At 41.6% G+C, this 20166-nt stretch overlaps 1 protein-coding gene across 1 annotated transcript in view; it reads right to left on the minus strand.

Annotated features, from left to right (window-relative positions):
* Positions 1 to 20166, minus strand: part of LOC114560141 (serine-rich adhesin for platelets-like) — a gene marked incomplete at its 3' end in the record, with an annotated part of 29184 nt that overhangs the window by 4850 nt on the left and 4168 nt on the right. The window contains exons 4-10 of the mRNA XM_028585291.1: positions 19744 to 19854; positions 19021 to 19099; positions 18633 to 18861; positions 18152 to 18507; positions 16987 to 17197; positions 14263 to 14386; positions 5442 to 5579 (exon numbers count right to left, since the gene is read on the minus strand). Of these exons, the coding sequence (XP_028441092.1) occupies positions 5442 to 5579; positions 14263 to 14386; positions 16987 to 17197; positions 18152 to 18507; positions 18633 to 18861; positions 19021 to 19099; positions 19744 to 19854 (1248 nt within the window). The remainder of the gene's footprint in view (positions 1 to 5441; positions 5580 to 14262; positions 14387 to 16986; positions 17198 to 18151; positions 18508 to 18632; positions 18862 to 19020; positions 19100 to 19743; positions 19855 to 20166) is intronic.

Consider the following 20166-nt stretch of genomic DNA (forward strand, 5'->3'; position numbering starts at 1 on the left):
AACACTAATAACACATTACACAGCAGGTAGCGTTAGCTGGTTAACACTAATAACACATTACACAGCAGGTGGCGTTAGCCTACCGTTAGCTAGTTAACACTAATAACACATTACACAGCAGGTGGCGTTAGCCTACCGTTAGCTAGTTAACACTAATAACACATTACACAGCAGGTGGCGTTAGCCTACCGTTAGCTAGTTAACACTAATAACACATTACACAGCAGGTGGCGTTAGCCTACCCTTAGCTAGTTAACACTAATAACACATTACACAGCAGGTGGCGTTGGCCTACCGTTAGCTAGTTAACACTAATAACACATTACACAGCAGGTAGCGTTAGCTAGTTAACACTAATAACGCATTACACAGCAGGTAGCGTTAGCCTACCGTTAGCTAGTTAACACTAATAACACATTACACAGCAGGTAGCGTTAGCCTACCGTTAGCTAGTTAACACTAATAACACATTACACAGCAGGTAGCGTTAGCCTATCGTTAGCTAGTTAACACTAATAACACGTTCCACAGCAGGTAACGTTAGCCTACCGTTAGCTAGTTAACACTAATAACACGTTCCACCTGGGAGCAGGTAACGTTAGCCTACCGTTAGCTAGTTAACACTAATAACACATTACACAGCAGGTAACGTTAGCCTACCGTTAGCTAGTTAACACTAATAACACGTTCCACCTGACAGCAGCTAACGTTAGCTAGTTAACACTAATAACACGTTAGCCTACCGTTAGCTAGTTAACACTAATAACACCTTACACCTGGTAGCAGTTAACGTTAGCCTACCGTTAGCTAGTTAACACTAATAACACCTGACAGCAGGTAACGTTAGCCTACCGTTAGCTAGTTAACACTATTTTTTGATTTGATTTATTTAGGATTTGACAGACAACATAATCCAAAGGATAGCATGTTAAAGTGTGAACACTTATTTCCAACATGGTGTGGACAAGTTACCAACGTACAGCGAGAGAGCGTAGAAGACATGTCAGACCTGTAGGCCTACACATTTCAACATGTCAGACCTGTAGGCCTACACATTTTAACATGTCAGACCTGTAGGCCTACACATTTTAATATGTCAGACCTGTAGGCCTACACATTTCAACATGTCAGACCTATAGGCCTACACATTTCAACATGTCAGACCTGTAGGCCTACACATTTCAACATGTCAGACCTGTAGGCCTACACATTTCAACATGTCAGACCTGTAGGCCTACACATTTCAACATGTCAGACCTATAGGCCTACACATTTCAACATGTCAGACCTGTAGGCCTACACATTTTAACATGGACCTGTAGGCCTACACATTTCAACATGTCAGACCTGTAGGCCTACACATTTCAACATGTCAGACCTATAGGCCTACACATTTCAATATGTCAGACCTGTAGGCCTACACATTTCAACATGTCAGACCTATAGGCCTACACATTTTAATATGTCAGACCTGTAGGCCTACACATTTTAACATGTCAGACCTGTAGGCCTACACATTTTAACATGTCAGACCTGTAGGCCTACACATTTTAACATGTCAGACCTATAGGCCTACACATTTTAATATGTCAGACCTGTAGGCCTACACATTTCACCATGTCAGACCTGTAGGCCTACACATTTTAATATGTCAGACCTGTAGGCCTACACATTTTAACATGTCAGACCTATAGGCCTACACATTTTAATATGTCAGACCTGTAGGCCTACACATTTTAACATGTCAGACCTGTAGGCCTACACATTTTAATATGTCAGACCTGTAGGCCTACACATTTTAACATGTCAGACCTGTAGGCCTACACATTTCACCATGTCAGACCTGTAGGCCTACACATTTTAATATGTCAGACCTGTAGGCCTACACATTTTAATATGTCAGACCTGTAGGCCTACACATTTTAATATGTCAGACCTGTAGGCCTACACATTTCACCATGTCAGACCTGTAGGCCTACACATTTTAATATGTCAGACCTGTAGGCCTACACATTTTAATATGTCAGACCTGTAGGCCTACACATTTTAACATGTCAGACCTGTAGGCCTACACATTTTAATATGTCAGACCTGTAGGCCTACACATTTCAACATGTCAGACCTGTAGGCCTACACATTTCACCATGTCAGACCTGTAGGCCTACACATTTTAATATGTCAGACCTGTAGGCCTACACATTTTAATATGTCAGACCTGTAGGCCTACACATTTCAACATGTCAGACCTGTAGGCCTACACATTTCAACATGTCAGACCTGTAGGCCTACACATTTCGTAGGCCTACACATTTCAACATGTCAGACCTGTAGGCCTACACATTTCAACATGTCAGACCTGTAGGCCTACACATTTCAACATGCTGCGTACGCTGCGTTTTCACTCTGAAGTCGTGCCTCTGACTCCCTCCCCAGTCCGTTCTGTTGTGTGCTCGTTGTTAAAGTGTGTATAAAGCGATAGTGTGGAAGCTGGGCTCCATTATCATAACTCAGAGAGATGTGTGCAGCTCCCTGGAGAGCTGGGGGGCATCCATCTGTAACCCGAGACACTCTGCTCCTGCTTCCATGTTTTATTAACGTGTCCCGCCCCACAAATAACTGCCCTTTGTAGATTATATACCGACATGGTGACTGGGGTTCCTCTGCGTGGTTCTGTTTAAGGTGCTTATGCTAATTAAGCCCTGATCCTGGTTCAGCTTCACACTCACTCTGGTACAGAGACAAACGTGGGTTAATCCCCTCGACCAATCAGAGGAAGCCTTCAGATTTAACGGAGGAATATTAAATCATAACGCTGAGTTAGTTTAATGTTTCAGCGTTCAAACGGTGAATACCAGAAACATGATCCTTTGGGGTCTCTGTGTGTGTATAGTGTATAAGTGCATGTGAGTGTGAGTGTGTATGCGTGTGTGTGTGTGTGTGTGTGTGTGTGTGTGTGTGTGTGTGTGTGTGTGTGTGTGTGTGTGTGTGTGTGTGTGTGTGTGCAGGCGTATGTGTGTATACTGTATGTGTGTGTGCATACTGTATATGTGTGTGTTTGTGTATACTGTATGTGTGTGTGTGTGTGTGTGTGTGTGTGCATACTGTATATGTGTGTGTGTTTGTGTATACTGTATGTGTGTGTGTACTGTATATATATGTGTGTGTGTGTGTGTGTGTGTGTGTGTGTGTGTGTGTGTGTGTGTACTGTATGTGTGTGTATACTGTGTGTGTGTGTGTGTGTGTGTTGAGGTTATTTTTAGCAGTGAGTAATAATTCAGTGCGATAACAGAGCAGCTCGTTCACCTTCTCTCTGACGGAGGAAACCAACCAGCAGATGGATCCTGTTCTTCTTCCTCTTCCTCCTCCAATCAAACACTAAACTACAATAAACATTTACAATCCCACATTAAAACACCATCACACCTTACAGCTGGGACCATATATTAAACACTATCATACCTTACAGCTGGGACCATATATTAAACACTATCACACCTTACAGCTGGTACCATATATTAAACACTATCACACCTTACAGCTGGGACCATATATTAAACACTATCACACCTTACAGCTGGGACCATATATTAAACACTATCATACCTTACAGCTGGGACCATATATTAAACACTATCATACCTTACAGCTGGTACCATATATTAAACACTATCATACCTTACAGCTGGGACCATATATTAAACACTATCATACCTTACAGCTGGGACCATATATTAAACACTATCATACCTTACAGCTGGTACCATACATTAAACACTATCACACCTTACAGCTGGTACCATATATTAAACACTATCACACCTTACAGCTGGTACCATATATTAAACACTATCACACCTTACAGCTGGTACCATACATTAAACACTATCACACCTTACAGCTGGGACCATACATTAAACACTATCACACCTTACAGCTGGGACCATACATTAAACACTATCACACCTTACAGCTGGGACCATATATTAAACACTATCACACCTTACAGCTGGTACCATATATTAAACACTATCACACCTTACAGCTGGGACCATATATTAAACACTATCACACCTTACAGCTGGGACCATATATTAAACACTATCACACCTTACAGCTGGGACCATATATTAAACACTATCACACCTTACAGCTGGGACCATATATTAAACACTATCACACCTTACAGCTGGGACCATATATTAAACACTATCACACCTTACAGCTGGGACCATATATTAAACACTATCATACCTTACAGCTGGGACCATATATTAAACACTATCATACCTTACAGCTGGGACCATATATTAAACACTATCATACCTTACAGCTGGGACCATATATTAAACACTATCATACCTTACAGCTGGGACGATACATGGCCACTGATTGGATTTGTAATTTTTCTGATTGTAGCTTTTCCTGGTTGCGTGCAGCCGTGTTCCTCTAGCTCCCCGTGTGATTCAGTATCTCCTGAGGTTAATTATCTAAAAACATGGTTCATGTCTATGATTTTATGATCTAAAAACATGGTTCTGTGGTGGCAAATTGTATTTTAACCATTTGTTTAAAGATTGTTTTAAACCTCCACCTAATCCTGTTCCTTCCTGTAGACTTTTAAAGCACCAGAGAGGGGAACAGCTGCAGCCGTGAACTATAGCCTAGAGAGTTATTTAGTTCTACTAGCCTGAACCTTCTCACATTGTTGACTTTTTCCTTAGATAGAAGTAGAGAAGGCCGATGACTGTTTACCACAGGGAGAACTACGTAGGCTTCTACCTCCTGAGATTAACTATTGTTTAGGCTAATGAAAAGAACTTTCTAAACGCTGCTGCTTCAAGGAAAACTTCCACCACAGTTCATATCTATGATTTTATGATCTAAAAACATGGTTCATATCTATGACTTTATGATCTAAAAACATGGTTCATATCTATGACTTTATGATCTAAAAACATGGTTCATATCTTGAAGTTTGAAGTTTATTTCAGAATTGGCTTTCAGCAACAACAAAGCATTTATAAATCATATCAGCAGTCTGAGGGTTAGGCTGAAGATCTTGCTTATATTGCTTAACCTGTTCATAAAAATAATAAATAATAATAATAATTGCTTTGTCTATGTATCATATATCTGTGGTTTTATGATGTAAAATATGTTTTATATCGGTTTATATATCTATGCCTTATGATAGGCTACTAAACATAAAGGAGTATGTGTAAAACAGTACATGTGCAGTTTAGTGTCCCAAATTCCCCATACAATGTCCTTAATTAATCATGAACGTGTTAAACCACCTGTGCTACCCTACCCTACCCCTACCCGGTATATGTATAAACATAAAGGAGTAGCTGTGAAACAGGGCGGGGTTTGGTGTTTCCTCTCCCCGGGTTGGACTCACCTGTGCGGGCAGCAGCAGGGAGGCTGTCGGCGGAGTTTACGGTCCGTTTAGAAACTCCGTCTCTCCGGAGAAAAGCGTAATAACGACCACACGGGAACCGGTGCTCTGTTGTTTCCCGGGGAAATGTCCGGTAAGGGAGATGAGAGCGGAGCAGCGGGAGAGAAAACGCCCAAACTTCCTGCAGACAGAGAGAAGGAGAAGAAGGAGAAGAAGGAGAAGTGTTCCCGCTGGATGGGCGGGTCGGGCGGACGAGATGGGAAGATACCGGAAGATCAGCTGTCAGGCCTTCACAATAAAGCATCCATTTAACAACTGATTTCTTTGTGTGTGTGCGTGTGTGCGTGCGCGTGTGTGTGTGTGTGTGTGTGTGTGTGTGGTGGGGGGGACATCTGAGGCCTGTAGCCTACTAGGAAGAGAGAGAGAGAGAGAGAGAGAGAGGGGGGGTGCGCTTATAAAAGTTAAAACATTTAGAGACTGAGAACCCCGTTAACATTCCCTGATGGGTATTTTTATGAACTATATATATTTTAATGGGAAGGAATTACATATCGGCTATTTCTCGGCTTCTTGAGACAATGCGCACATCGGTTTGAATTATGTTTTTATATTTTTTATTTGCTCTAACGATCGCTTCCCACTGCCAGGGTTGCAACTGAAATAATAGGCTGAAGCAACGACAGTTTATGGAAAGCACCAGTGTAATTATGGTCAGATCTTGTTCTGACTGATGAGGAAGTGATATTAATAAGAGTTGTGATTTAAACATCTACAGCGTCGGCTATTTTTTTTTTGCCCGCTTTCCTTCCTGTTTTAGGAAGCAGCGACTGTATTGTGTTTCCCTGTAAAACCGTGTTTGTGTTCTTCATATTCATGTAGAATTATAGTTGGCTCTTCTTATGTAAAATATGCAGCTCTGGTAGAGGTTTGTGATTGGTCGTGGTGCGCAAACCCTTTTATGTGAACGCGCGCCGCTGGATTGGGAAACCCTGAGTTGACTGAACTAGTTGATAACCAGCGTCGTGACCCAGCTGATGCTGGACCACGGTGGTTAGGTTAGGTGAAGCCGGGGAACTGAAAGAGATCCAGGACTGGTTGATCTGGATTCATATTACAGGCCTCTGTTCATCAGCAGCAGTGTGATAATAACATTAATACTGAGAAATACTTTCAGAATACTGAGATCCATTCGCTTCATTTACAGCTCAGATGTAATGATCATTGATATTCATCTTTGTAAACTCTTTTAAAGGTGCTTTATAAATAAAGTTATTATGATAAGTTATCATTGTGATAGTTGTCATCTTTGGGTTTTTAAAATACAGGAACAAAAATCTGTTTGTTAGGGTTAGGGTTATATACCACCATTATAAACTATGTAGACATGGATCAGAGGTGATGTGTTTGTATCTGGCCCCCCCTGCTGCTGCACAGCCATAACAACACAACCACAATCACTAAAGCTTTTATTAACACAATAAGTTTACTTATGTGGAATCTGCCTTGTTGAAAGGTGCATACATAAACAAACTAACATTAATAACAACATTTAAAAAATAAATACAGAAAAAAACGTATACATACAGTACCAGTCAAACGTTTGGACGCGTGTATAAAATATACAGTAGATACAGAGTAATGTCGCGTTCTACCGAGCTGAATGCCTTCTATTCAAAGTCTGATTCTCATTGTTTTCGTTAGCTCTAGCCGGTTAGCTATTGTTAGCATTACCAGTTGATAACAACGCATCACGCTGTGTTTTGTGCATGCAAACATCGTAACAAGATGTCCACAGAGAGACGGTGGACATGCCTGTGTCAACGACTGATTTAGTGAGACAAATAAGACAGAAGTGCTGATAATAACTTTATGTTACTGCAGCTTTCACAACTGTTGATACAGAGGGCAGCCATGTTGGATTTTGAACTCGGGGTACTGTGAGGTTGTACGAGTCAGGAGGTCAGGGGGCGTGTTTCCGACTTTGACCTCGTAAAAAACGAAGTCTGAGGTAAATAGAACGCAGCAAAACTGTTGCATAAGGAACTGGAAACCATGCAGTCACATGGGCTACAGATTCCTAAACTGCATCCTGGTTTCCTTCACTTGCTTCCTTCCTCGGGTCCTAGTCCGTCCCACCGAGGGAGCTCAGCAGACGGAGGGAATCCTGACAGGAAACCACTTTTTATCACTTTTTGTTGCATTTCTCTACGTTTTCATCACTGTTTTCGACATTTAGGAGGAGCCACACACAATGAGACCGAGTTCATTAAGTCCTGAGATAACAGATGGTGTTTTCCTCCTCCGTGGTGGCACTTATTGATCCAGTCAGACGCTAATTCACCTGTTTTTCTTCTTCTGTGGTGGCCGTCTACAGGGAGAATACAGACATTCACCGCTGGGTACTGAGAGTAATGAAGCGCTGCTGACACTGGACTATTGATTTAAAGACTTACAGCATTGTTCTCCACAGGTCCTCTGTCACAACAACGAACTGGAGAAATCTGCCAAGTGGTCATTTAGGAACAAAGAGCTCTTTTATTATTCTGGATCACTTCCTCCTGTCTGAAGATCTGACCAGTGTGAGACTAGGAGTAAGTCAGGACCTTCCTCTTAATAAAGAGAGGGGGGATGACATCAACACTGTCCTGGGCTCTGAGGGCTTTAACTCCGGGGTTGTGTCCCTACTGGTTTCCACACTAACTGGTTTGCGTATGTTGGGTTTAACAGCACCAGTGGTGGTCAACAATCACAAACATATTCCTGCTGATTTTCAAATCATTTCCCAGATCTACTGCCGCCAAAATGTTTGTCTAAGTAATCACCACATCACAGCCACCTACAGAAAAAAAGATCTAAAAAGAATATAATCATTCAAATTCGGGTCGAGCTGGTTTTGATCTTGTGGCAAAAATATAAAAGACAACACACAAGCCCACACATCTACGCAGTGAGACTTGTTAATTTTGTCCCCTATTTTTAATTTAGTCTTAGTCTTGTGCCAAATGTCCTTGATAGTTTTAGTCATATTTTGTCATTCACATATCTTTTCTTGTTAGTCAAGTTTTAGTCAAAACATTTTAGTCTTTTTTTAAATAAATTCTTTCTGATAACCATTTCAGTCAAATAGTTATAAAAATAAATAAATTATATAAAGTTATATAAATATTGAGCCTCTTCCTTATTTCACCAGTAAATTCCTGCTAAACGACAAAAACAACCACTGCATGGGAAAAGGATATTTTACAATAAAATAAATACAGCACGAATCTGGCGAGGCGTATTTCAAGTGAACGCAACATGTGTTGTTTTTCATACAACGGCAGCTACAGACTGTCGTACCTCTCAGTGTTGGAATCCTCTCCAGTGAAATACAGAAACATTTTTACACCGTTTAGCTGTCAGCATTGTAACCGTGTTTACTCCCGCTGTTAGCTAACGGTAGGCTAACTTTACCTGGTGCCAGGTGTAGTGTTAACTAGCGTCCCGTGCAGCGATGTTTTGGTTTACTCTAACATCCTTTAATGAGCATCAGAGAGACGTGCAGGCATTTAAGTGGCACCGAAATCCGCCTTGCTATTCAGTCCAGTAGATAACGATCATTAAGACACCGGTCGGTGCCGTATTAGCACTGGGTCTCGGTACCCAACCCTAGTAACAGCTGAATATTCTATCTCATGATAAAAAAGTAGACGATTGTAGACGAAAATGAAGAGAGATTTTATCTTAGTTTTTATTTTATGCAAAACATTTTAGTCTTGTGTTTTTTCGTCAACAATAATGCATGTTAATTTAGTCTCAGTCAGCGTTTGTAGACATCGGCGCAGTCTCGTCATCGTCTTGTCTTAGTCATGGAAAAATATGTTCGTCGTTGACAACATATTTATTCTTGTCTCATCTGACGAAATTAACACTAGCAGTGAGCTACCAAAGCTTTACATCATGTAGCTTCCAGTCACCTATCTATCAGCTACGTCAGCAGCCAGGTAACATTTAGTTCTGATCTAAAACAACTGGGTACCTGGCTTAGTTTAGGAAATACCCGATGATAGTTATCACGTTTCTTTCATCACATCTATGGCCACACTGACAACTACTAGTTCTACTACTACTACTACTACTACTACTACTTCATCACAGCCACAAAATAAGCTGCACATTGTGCCTGATAAATATGTTTTAACAGTAATATTATAGCAGCTGTTATAGCTGTGGCTAAAACGCTAAATGTAACCTGTTTGATTGTCATGTTAGCCTGTTAACTTAGCAGCTGCTAACTAACTACACCTTCTGTATATATTTTGTTATATATATTTTATGCTTTTATTGTAAAAGGAGACAATATTCAATGTCAATGGAATTTTCACAATGTAATGATTATAATGAGTCAGCTCCTACGTCCATTCGTTGATAAAACATATGTCTGATAGTGAACGTGGAAAGCAGGGCCAGAGTAGGAATCATTTTCAGCTCTGGAGTTTTATGCCTTAGACCAGCCCCCTTAGGTGTACGACTGACTATATTTAAATAATGTAATAAAAACCTTGGTATATGTCAGAGATAGAGCACTGTTCTCTACAGCCCTGTGATTCTGTGTGTTTGGGTCTCATTCAGTCCAAACACAGTAAGTGGTGCTTTACAATGCAGATTTATTAGTTACCAACAGTACACATTACAACAACACAATGTAATGGTAAACAATATCAGAATCTATTTTCTGTTAATTAGTGTTCACAGATATCCATATCCATATATGTCTGCTGTAGTATATGACATTGTCTGCTCCAGGGGTTAGAGGACTGGACGTGGAAGAAGTTTACTATGTAAATGAGGAGTTTGTAAGAATAATCTGAAAGATTTCTGTAAAGGCCATTTTACAGTTGTGCGGAGGCTCCACGCAGATCTTTCTCCGTAGCCTACGTAAGTGGCCTGATGTTTATACTTGTGCGCTGGTGTGTGTGTCGAGCCGCATGTGTGTGTGTGTGTGAGGAGTGTGTGATAGAGCGAGGGAGAAGTGAGAGAGTTACGGCGATTAGCTTGAGAGTGAGTAGTGAGTCTAGAGTCCTAGTGAGAAAACCAAAGAGTCTCCCCTGTTCTTTCTGACCACGGTGGGAAATCTGGAGCAGGAGAAGTTTACCCTCTCCTTGATCTCATGGTGTTTATGGAGAAGGAGAACCAGGAAATGAGTCGGGGGGGGGGAAATGCAACGCTACCAAGCCACGGCCGAGCAGCATGCATCGCTGCGACGTGTAGTTTCATTTTTCGAGAGGTGACGTCAGGCTACGCTGTAGACGCAGAGGGGTCTGCGGGGCTATGCCGTCGGTTTTGCGCATGACTATAAAATGGCCTTAAGTGTGATCCTGTACAGACTAGAGGTGTTGAAATCAAACAAATAATTGATGCATGTAATCGTGGACATGGACGATGCTGCATCGATAATCGGCCAGCTCATAATCGATTATTTCTGTTAATTTAATGTAGACCTAACAACATTTCTGTTGACATATTCTGATATGTTTTGCACATTCAGGAAGTGCCATGTGCTCAGTGCTGTATAGTTTTATGTATCTAATTATCTAATTATTTAGTATTAGAGCACTGCACAATGTTTGGTTTTTGAAGCTTGAAAAGCTATGAATTAAATATCCTACATGGCTTTAATAGAAACATGTATTTGACGCATCGTGATGCATCGAGATATCGAATCGAATTGAATCGCTGACATGATAATCGAATCGGGAGATCAGTGAAGATTCACACCTCTAGTACAGACTCAACTGATCAGCAATGAGAAACAGGAGGAGACTCTCCAGAGCGGCTCCTAGGCTCAGGAACTCCCTCCCCCAAGAGATCTAAACCTCTGAGTCCCTCACCATCTTCCAGTCTTGCCTCAAGACCCATCTCTTCACCACTGCCTACCCCCAGCCCCACGCCCCTCCCCTTTTCATCTGTGCCTGAATCTTGTTGTTTTGTTTTGTTTTGCATCGTTCTCATGATCTACCTGTCATGTAAAGTGACTTTGAGTCTGTGAAAAGCGCTATATAAATTCAATTTATTATTATTATTACTTTCCGTCCTACACAGAACACAGAGACACTGAGGAACCAAAAGACCAGAACCCAAACCCAGGATAGAGAGTCTGAGTGAATGTGGTGTTGAAGGTGTGGAGGTGGATCAGTGAGTCAGAGGAGACTGTGTAGAAGGACAGAGAGCCAGCAGGACAGTCCACATACACTGCTACTCTACCAGAGGGGGGTGGGGGAGGAGAGAGGGAGGTCTGTTCCTCTCTTATTGTGACAGACAGAGTAACCACCAGGAGAGCACCTCAGACTCCAGGACTGATCATTACCTCCAAACTCACAGTCATCTCTTAATCCTCTCTTCCTGATTCCTCTGTAACTCACTGATATATCAACCCATCCTCTCATCTCGACATCCCAGTAACAGCGACCAGTCAGACCATCTCTACACAGCAGCTGATGATTCCAGTCAAACCTCTCTGGATGATCAGGATATGACTGATCTTCCACTATCACTAATGTCACCTTCCTGTTGTTGTCAGACAGTTTCAGTTTTCTGTTCACTGTGTTTGTGTCCAGTGTGAGTTCACAGGAATCTGACGGGGAGAACGAGACACAACACAGCTGCAGTTATTAACCAATCAGCTCTTTGATGATGACACAGTTTGATGAATGAAATTAAAAACATACTTACACTTCCTCATACCTGGTGTCAACAATCTGACTCCAGCAGGCTCCACCCTGAAAGGAGGAGGGGGCTCAGAGCAGCGTGGAAACATGGACATTACATCACTCTCACACAGATGTGAGCAGCTGCGCAGGAACGTAGTTTGACCAGTCGGGGGCCGACCTTAACAATGTGACCAGCTTAAGCGTCGGGTATCCTCGAGCGCGACACCGTGCGTGGGCCTCCGTAGATGGCGCGTGCTCTACGAGCATGAGCAGAGACGTTTACATATTTAATATTTAAAGCTGTTTGACTTTGTGGTCAGCCAAATTCAGAGATGCATGACCACGCGCCATGACAACTTGTGGAGCCTTTGCGCTGGAAACGACAGCCGTGGCAACGTCATTTTATTGCGCAACGCACCCGAAACACTGTGGCGACCATAAAAAAAGCTTTAAAATAGTTCCATGGTGACGTGACCCCGTTTTTGGTGGCCCTTAAAAAAACATAGCAAGCCTTGCTATATTGAGTAAAGTGTTGTCAGGAAAAACTGGGTAACAGAGTTGACATCTCAATAGCGTTGTGTTTGTTTGCCGCTCGCTCTCTTTTCTTGATCGTCCGTTTTTAAACATACGTGAGAACACTTCACTGTCACCCTTAATTGTAGGAATTCTGCTTTGTGCTGCTATGCAGGGTTTGGTAAAAACTACTTTAGAGCAGCTTTTATAAACATGATCTTTGTCTTTTTATTTTGTGTAGTACTGTTTCCAATATTTGGCCACATTTAACATTGCACCCATATGTAGAGGTTTATTCCTCGATGCAGAGGTCCAGGGTTCATGTTCGATCTGCATGTAGGAAACCGGACCCAAACCCCCGGGTCAAATTACATTAAACTGGCACTGTCCCCCTTTTTTCTATCCAGTCTGGAACCTGTGCTTCTTTTCGGGGACATGTGTACAATAAATCCATACTCTTAGATCGATAGTCTTGTTGTCCATACTTTATCCATTATCGACCATCTATTATTATCAGCTTTGTTGCTAAAAAAACATATTAGCATTTCCATGATGCTTTGGGAAAGTCTTAACCAAATCGGAGGTCTGTGCAAAGCCGGAAACACACAGCACGTGGAAGCGCCGCAAATAGCTGCAAAGCGCCGTGAAGCAGAGCTATTTTCATTTCGGCGCCCATGTTATCCAATCTGTCCGGTCACACCAGCTGCCAGGCGCCTGATCAGGCACGAATCTATGCTTCGGCAGTGGTGTACAGGCTCTGTGAAGCAGGAATCTCTTCCCATGATTATTATTCCAAGTGTCTGACAACCTTCAGAGATTTACCTTTATGTTCTGTCTCTACAACAATACAATTAGCGTGTATAGAGCCAACATATTTTCACATGTAAATATGTAAACTTTGTGTTTAATTCAACCAAAACTAGAGATTGTGATGGTTGGAAAAGAAGAGAGATGGGAGAAAGACGACCCAAGACGGCTTTTGATAGTTTTATTTTGTTTCTGTCTACTTTGAATGAAGTGTGTTTTACGATGATAAAAGTACTGATTATTTAAATGGAGTCTGTTGGGTTTGGTGATGGTGATTTCGGGGCTGTTTTATGTTCAACTAAAAGGATCTCACTCTTTAACTAAAAGGTCTATCTCTGTAGAGATCCATCCCATAATGTTGTCAGATACTTAGAATAATAATCTGAGTCTGTCAGCAGCAACAACAGAACTTTTAGTGGGCGAAAAGAAGGTGCACAAATGTCCTAGGCCTCTAACTTACATTGCAGATTGTTTCGCTGATTGCCAACTAAGTGTGGCAAGTCTTATCTAAGGTTCGTCCTATTTACTGGAGTAGTGAACGTTTTCATTGCATAAGAACCTTATGGGATGGGAATGATTGTTCCAGGTATTAGTCAAACCCTTAGGTGTAACCAGGGAAACAGATGTAGGTTATACTGTATATCTAAGGCTTTGAATGTGAAAGGTAAGAACGGAAAGAGTTTCCCTTGTACACACTGCCTTCATCAAGGACAGACAGTCCTTTAACATACAGAAATCTGTCCAAACTGCATCGATTATTAACAACAGGGAATTATCATTTTAATTCCTGGATATGTTCTCTTTGGAGACCTCCTACAAAAATATCTTCTTATGTTCATCTGGTGTTTTTTTTACCTGAGAGTGTCCAGTCTCCAGAGTGGATTCTTCAGTCCCGCTGACAGCAGCTTCACCCCTGAGTCTCCTGGATGGTTGTAGCTCAGGTCCAGCTCTCTCAGATGGGAAGGGTTTGAGCTCAGAGCTGAGACCAGAGAAGAACAGCCTTCCTCTGAGATCAGACAGCCTGACAGACTGCCAACACACAAAACAACACACAGAAACTCTCTGTGAACAAACATTGTATAAGCGAGTTAATGCCCGTCGAGGCGAACCAACCCCCATGCGCAGCCAAGGACAGTTGCCTCTGCCGGAGTTGGGTATTAACTTTCATACATAGATAATAAATAGATGAATATATTTTAAATGGTCTTCAGTTTAACATGTTGATGAATCCTGACCTGAAAGTCTCCAGTTTACAGTATGGACTTTTCAGTCCGACAGAGATCAGCTTCCCTCCTGAATCCTGCAGGTTGTTGTTACTCAGGTCCATCTCTCTCAGACTAAAGGACTCTGAGCTGAGAACTGAGGACAGAGCATCACAGCTTCTCTCTGACAGGTTACAGCTACTCAGTCTGAAGAGACAACGGTAAAAAAGACAGATAACATCTGTGTTTAAATGTTGAGTCTGGACTTTTGGTGATTATGTTCTCAGCACATTTACTCCAAACAAGTTGGAGACGTGACAATTAATAGTAACTGAACCAGGGATGAAATGACATCCAAAAGTCACATATTAAAATATAAATGTTTCTTGATCTCAGCAACAGTTCATATTTTGTGCTGTATACAACTTAAATCTAAATTAGAACAAAAATACTTTGGAAACATTCAATTGTTACATTTTAAATCCTGACATGAGAGGTGATATTTATATTAAATTAAGCTTAAAGTTTAGAAAGATATCTCAAATAATTTGAGACAAACAGTAACTTTAACATCTCAGGTCCAGCTCTCTCAGAGTAGAGGACTGGGAGCTGAGAACTGAGGACAGAGCTTCACAACTTCTCTCTGACAGATAACAGCCACTCAGTCTGGAGAGACAATGGTAAACAAGACAGATAACATTTGTGTTTAAATGTTGAGTACCTTGCCATCCTCTCTACCCAACTAAAGACACACCTTATCAGCTTAAAATTATGGCAACAACCTCTTAAAACACTGCAAACTCACGGTCCTCTCTAGCTGACTTACAGCCACTCTTTCTTGGCTTAAAGTGACTCACTGTTTGACGGCTACCGCCGCTGAACAGGCTACACGGCTGTTGCAAATTAAATTGCATGTTTCTATTATGAGAAAGTCAAACTTACATTTTTTGTCATAGGTCTTCACTTCACTGGCTGTGTCTCAATTGTTTTTTGCGAGTAACAAACTCAAGTACTCTATATAATCTATATAATTCAATGTGAGTGCACACATGTTGAAATGACTGCTAATGCATGTCTATAGTAGCCATGATAAATTAGCCTAAAGCTAATGCTTACCTGTTCAAGAGAAAATTAACCAACTCTGCATCTTTTTGGGCTCCAAGCTGGCTTCATCTTTCAAATACATCTCCAATATTTACCCGTGTGCTATTAGGTCTCTGGTCATGCAACTAATTACAAACACTGAGTTTTTTTAGGTTGGGTAGAATCTATCTCCGTTGATCATGTTTGTTTGTTTGCTGCTTTCATGGCTGTACTAACATTACAGCTGTAGCACTGGGTTTACGTGTTTACAGGTATATCTGGCAACCCAGCCTGGCTGTCAAACTGGGCAGTTGATAACAACACACAGGCCAAAAGACAAGGTCGTCACGGAACAGAAATTTCAAAAGGAGAAAATACTGACATTAGCATTGTTGTCAGAAAAGATAGTATTTCAGCTAAGCATGTTTCCTTAATATCATATGACATATTGTGGTCATTTTTGGATTTTATACAGTAAATATATTACATATTACACCTTTAAATGTTGCATCTGGGCTTTCGGTGATTATGTTCTCAGCACATTTTTTCTAAACATTTGGAGACGTGATAATTAATAGTAACTGAATCAAGAATGAAAAGACATCCAGAAAATTAAAGTCACATGATATTAAAATATAAATTAGTTGATCTCAGCAACAGTTCATATTTCATGCTGCATACAACTTAAATCTGTGTCTGTATTTTTTAAATTTTGAATCCTGATATTAGGGGGGCTGTTAAAATTAAATGAAGCTTAAAGTTTAGAAAGATCTCAAATAATTTGAGACAAACAGTAACTTGTCCTGACCTGAGTGTCTCCAGTTTACAGTGTGGACTCTGCAGTCCATCAGAGATCAGCTTCCCTCCTGAATCCTGCAGGTTGTTGTTACTCAGGTCTAGCTCTCTCAGACTAGAGGACTGGGAGCTGAGAACTGAGGACAGAGCTTCACAGCTTCTCTCTGACAGATAACAGCCACTCAGTCTGGAGAGACAATAGGAAAGAAACAAGTTATTTATATTTCTCTCCTGTTGAAATATATCAGAGTATTTATTGATCCCACTTACAGAGCTTTGTTGGAAGCTTTGACCACTGGCAGCAGTGACAGAAGAGCCTCCTCTGAAGCATCATATTTCTTCTTCAGGTCAAACACATCCAGCTCTTCTGATGATGACAGTAAGATGAAGACCAGAGCTGACCACTGAGCAGGAGACAGTTCATCTGCGGAGAGACTTCCTGAATTCAGGGTCTGTTGGATCTGCTTCACTAGAGAACAATCATTTAGTTCATTCAGACAGTGCAACAGATTGATGCTTTTCTCTGCAGACAGATCCATCTTCTCCTTGATGTACTTGACTGTTTCCTGATTTGTCTGTGAGCTACTTCCTGTCTGTGTCAGCAGGCCTCGTAGGAGAGTCTGATTGGTCTCAAGAGAAAGACCCAGGAGGAAGCGGAGGAACAAGTCCAGGTGTCCATTTAGACTTTGTAAGGTCTTGTCCACAGCACTCTGGTAGAAATGTGTCACTGCAGATTCAGGGTACATTGTTTGTCCCTGGTAGAAGTGTGTCTCTGCGGGTAAATGGATTGTTTGTCCCTGGTAGAGATGGGTTGATGCTGTTTGTTCTTCTGCCAACAGGTTGATTCCAGAGTTGGTGAATGTCAGATGGACATGAAGAGCAGCCAGAAACTCCTGAACACTCAGATGGATGAAGCTGAACACCTTGTCCTGGTACAGTCCTCTCTCCTCTTTGAAGTTCTGTGTGAACACCCCTGAGTACACTGAGGCTGCTGTGATATTGATGCCACACTCTGTCAGGTCCGATTCATAGAAGATCAGGTTGCCTTTCTTTCAATTTTCCCAGAGACTCAATCATCTTCCTGCTCTCTGGACTCCAGGGTGAATCTGTCTCAGCTCCTCCATTATACTTGATGTTCTTCACTTTGGACTGAACCACCAGGAAGTGGATGTACATCTCGGTCAGGGATGTGGCACATGATGTGGAGGCTTCGTGATGTCTTGATGTGGGAGATGATTCTGCTGGCCTGCTCCTCGTCTGTGAATCTCTTCCTGAAGTACTCCTCCTTCTGGGCATCAGTGAACCCTCTGACCTCTGTCACCATGTCAACACACCCAGGAGGGATCTGATTGGCTGCTGCAGGTCGTGTGGTTATCCAGAGGCAAGCAGAGGGAAGCAGATTCCCCCTGATGAGGTTTGTCAGCAACACACCCACTGAGGTGGACTCTGTAACATCAGTCAGGATCTCAGTGTTGAGGAAGTCGACACTCATCCAGACCGTCAAAGATGAAGACAATCGGGAACTCTTCAAAACTGCAGATTCCTGCTTCTTTGGTTTCACTAAAGAAGTAATCAACAAGTTCCACCAAGCTGAACTTTTTCTCTTTCAGCACATTCAGCTCTCTGAAAGTGAATGGAAATGTGAGCTGGATGTCCTGGTTGGCTTTGTCTTCAGCCCAGTCCAGAGTGAACTTCTGTGTTAAGACTGTTTTCCCGATGCCAGCCACTCCCTTAGTCATTACTGTTCTGATTAGTTCATCTCTTCCAGGTGGGGTTTTTAAGATGTCTTCTCGTCGGATTGTTGTTTCTGGTCTGTCTGGTTTCCAGGATGCTGTTTCAATCTGTCTGACTTCATGTTCATTATTGACCTCTGCAGTCCCTCCCTTTGTTATGTAGATCTCTGTGAACATCTGATTCAGAAGGGTTGGGTTTCCTGCTTTAGCAATCCCCTCAAACACACACTGGAACTTCTTATTTAGTTTAGATTTGAGTTTATGTTGGCACACTCCAGCAGGACTTCCTGAATAATACAGAACAAAAAGATCAGTAAGTGATTTACCAAGAAAACAGGAACATATTTCTGTCCATCTCTTAGTAAACATCCCATTTATTCAGCAAGTTAAATCATTAGAGAAGTCCTCTTACCACTCTGCAGACGGTCAGCCAGTTCCTCCTGCTTCATTCTCCTCAGGAAGTGCAGTGTGATCTTCAGAAATGCCTCTCTGCTGCACTTCCTCTGCTCTTCATCCTCACCTTCCAACACCTCCTCATTCTCCCTCTTACTCTCTGAGCATTCTGGGTAATCTGGACTCAGAACCTTCTGGATCTTCTTCAACTCATTCTTCACAAAAGTGACGATGTTCTCCTCCAGCAGCTGAGACAGAAGATTATATGAATCAAATCAAACTGGAATCATGGAAGCAAACATCAGATCCATTTTGGACAGACTGACAATCCACTGGTATATAAAGTGCAGCATGGAAATGATTGTGAACAGAATAAATGTAAAAGTAGTTGTTATACATGTACAGACCATAAAGATGGAGTCCAGGTGTGTTTGATGCTGCTGGGCAGACTGACCACTGGGAACCTCTGAGCTCTCCTGGTTGAATCTGGGAGGAATCAGGAAGAATTAGCTCACATTATGTCTGTCCACACCCCTATAAAACTGGGAACAGCAACTCACTGAGGACCCCTGAGTTGGAGTTATCCCTGAAAAACAAGAAAAAGTAACTGACTGCTGTTTGTGATTATGCACCAATGAACAAGGTGGGTTTGTGCGGCATCAGCAGTGATGCTGGCATTGTACCAGAATGTTGTGGTTCAGAGAAAGCTGTTTGATTCACCAGTCAATCTACGTTCCAACCCTCATCTGTAGTCATATGATTTTGGGGAGTGACTAAAAGCAAAAGATCACAGATACAAGCTTCTGAAATTAGTTTCATCAGTCCGGGATCAGCCTTAAAGATAGGGTGAGGAGCCTCTAATCTAATCAGTTCATCTTTGAGTCCAAGTGGATGTTTGTTTTGATTTAAAAAACAATTCATCCATTCTGGCCACAGATATTGCCAGTAGGGAGGCATACAAATGTCAATACTGGACTAAAATATTACAAAAACAGCAAAGAATATCGGACCAAAGCAGGTCCAATAATACTGGAAATAAATAAATTAAATGAATATACAGGTTTAAACAAACTTCTGTGGATAACAGGGAAACATGAATCAATAATGTTATTTTGTAATCAGCAGCTTACCTCTTTGAAGCAGAGGGTTGTTGTCCTTTAAAATCAATGAAGCGACCTTTAGACCGGTCACTCTTCATGGACACACAGCTGGGTTCAGGTTCAGGTTCTTTCAGCTTCCTCCTGATGAAAACACATTAAAACCAGTATATGATCTGCACTGCACCCAGAATACGGTGAAATAATGTATTGTGGATACATTTGACAAAACATTTTGCTAATTGTTTTGTCTTGCCATCCAGAGAAAACATTTCTTTCATGGTGTAGGAAAACAATAGAAACTGAAATGACATATCATTTTAAACAGACACATTTGAGTTCTTACATCAGTAGCATCAACAGGAAACAACTGTATGTTTCACGAGACGTTGATGTTTCAGAGTTTTAGAGCAGCTGATTACAATCCAGCTGTTACCAGTGACATGTTTGAATTTA

This window comes from Perca flavescens, chromosome 8 (assembly GCF_004354835.1).
Source record: "Perca flavescens isolate YP-PL-M2 chromosome 8, PFLA_1.0, whole genome shotgun sequence".
Lineage (NCBI taxonomy): Eukaryota > Metazoa > Chordata > Actinopteri > Perciformes > Percidae > Perca > Perca flavescens.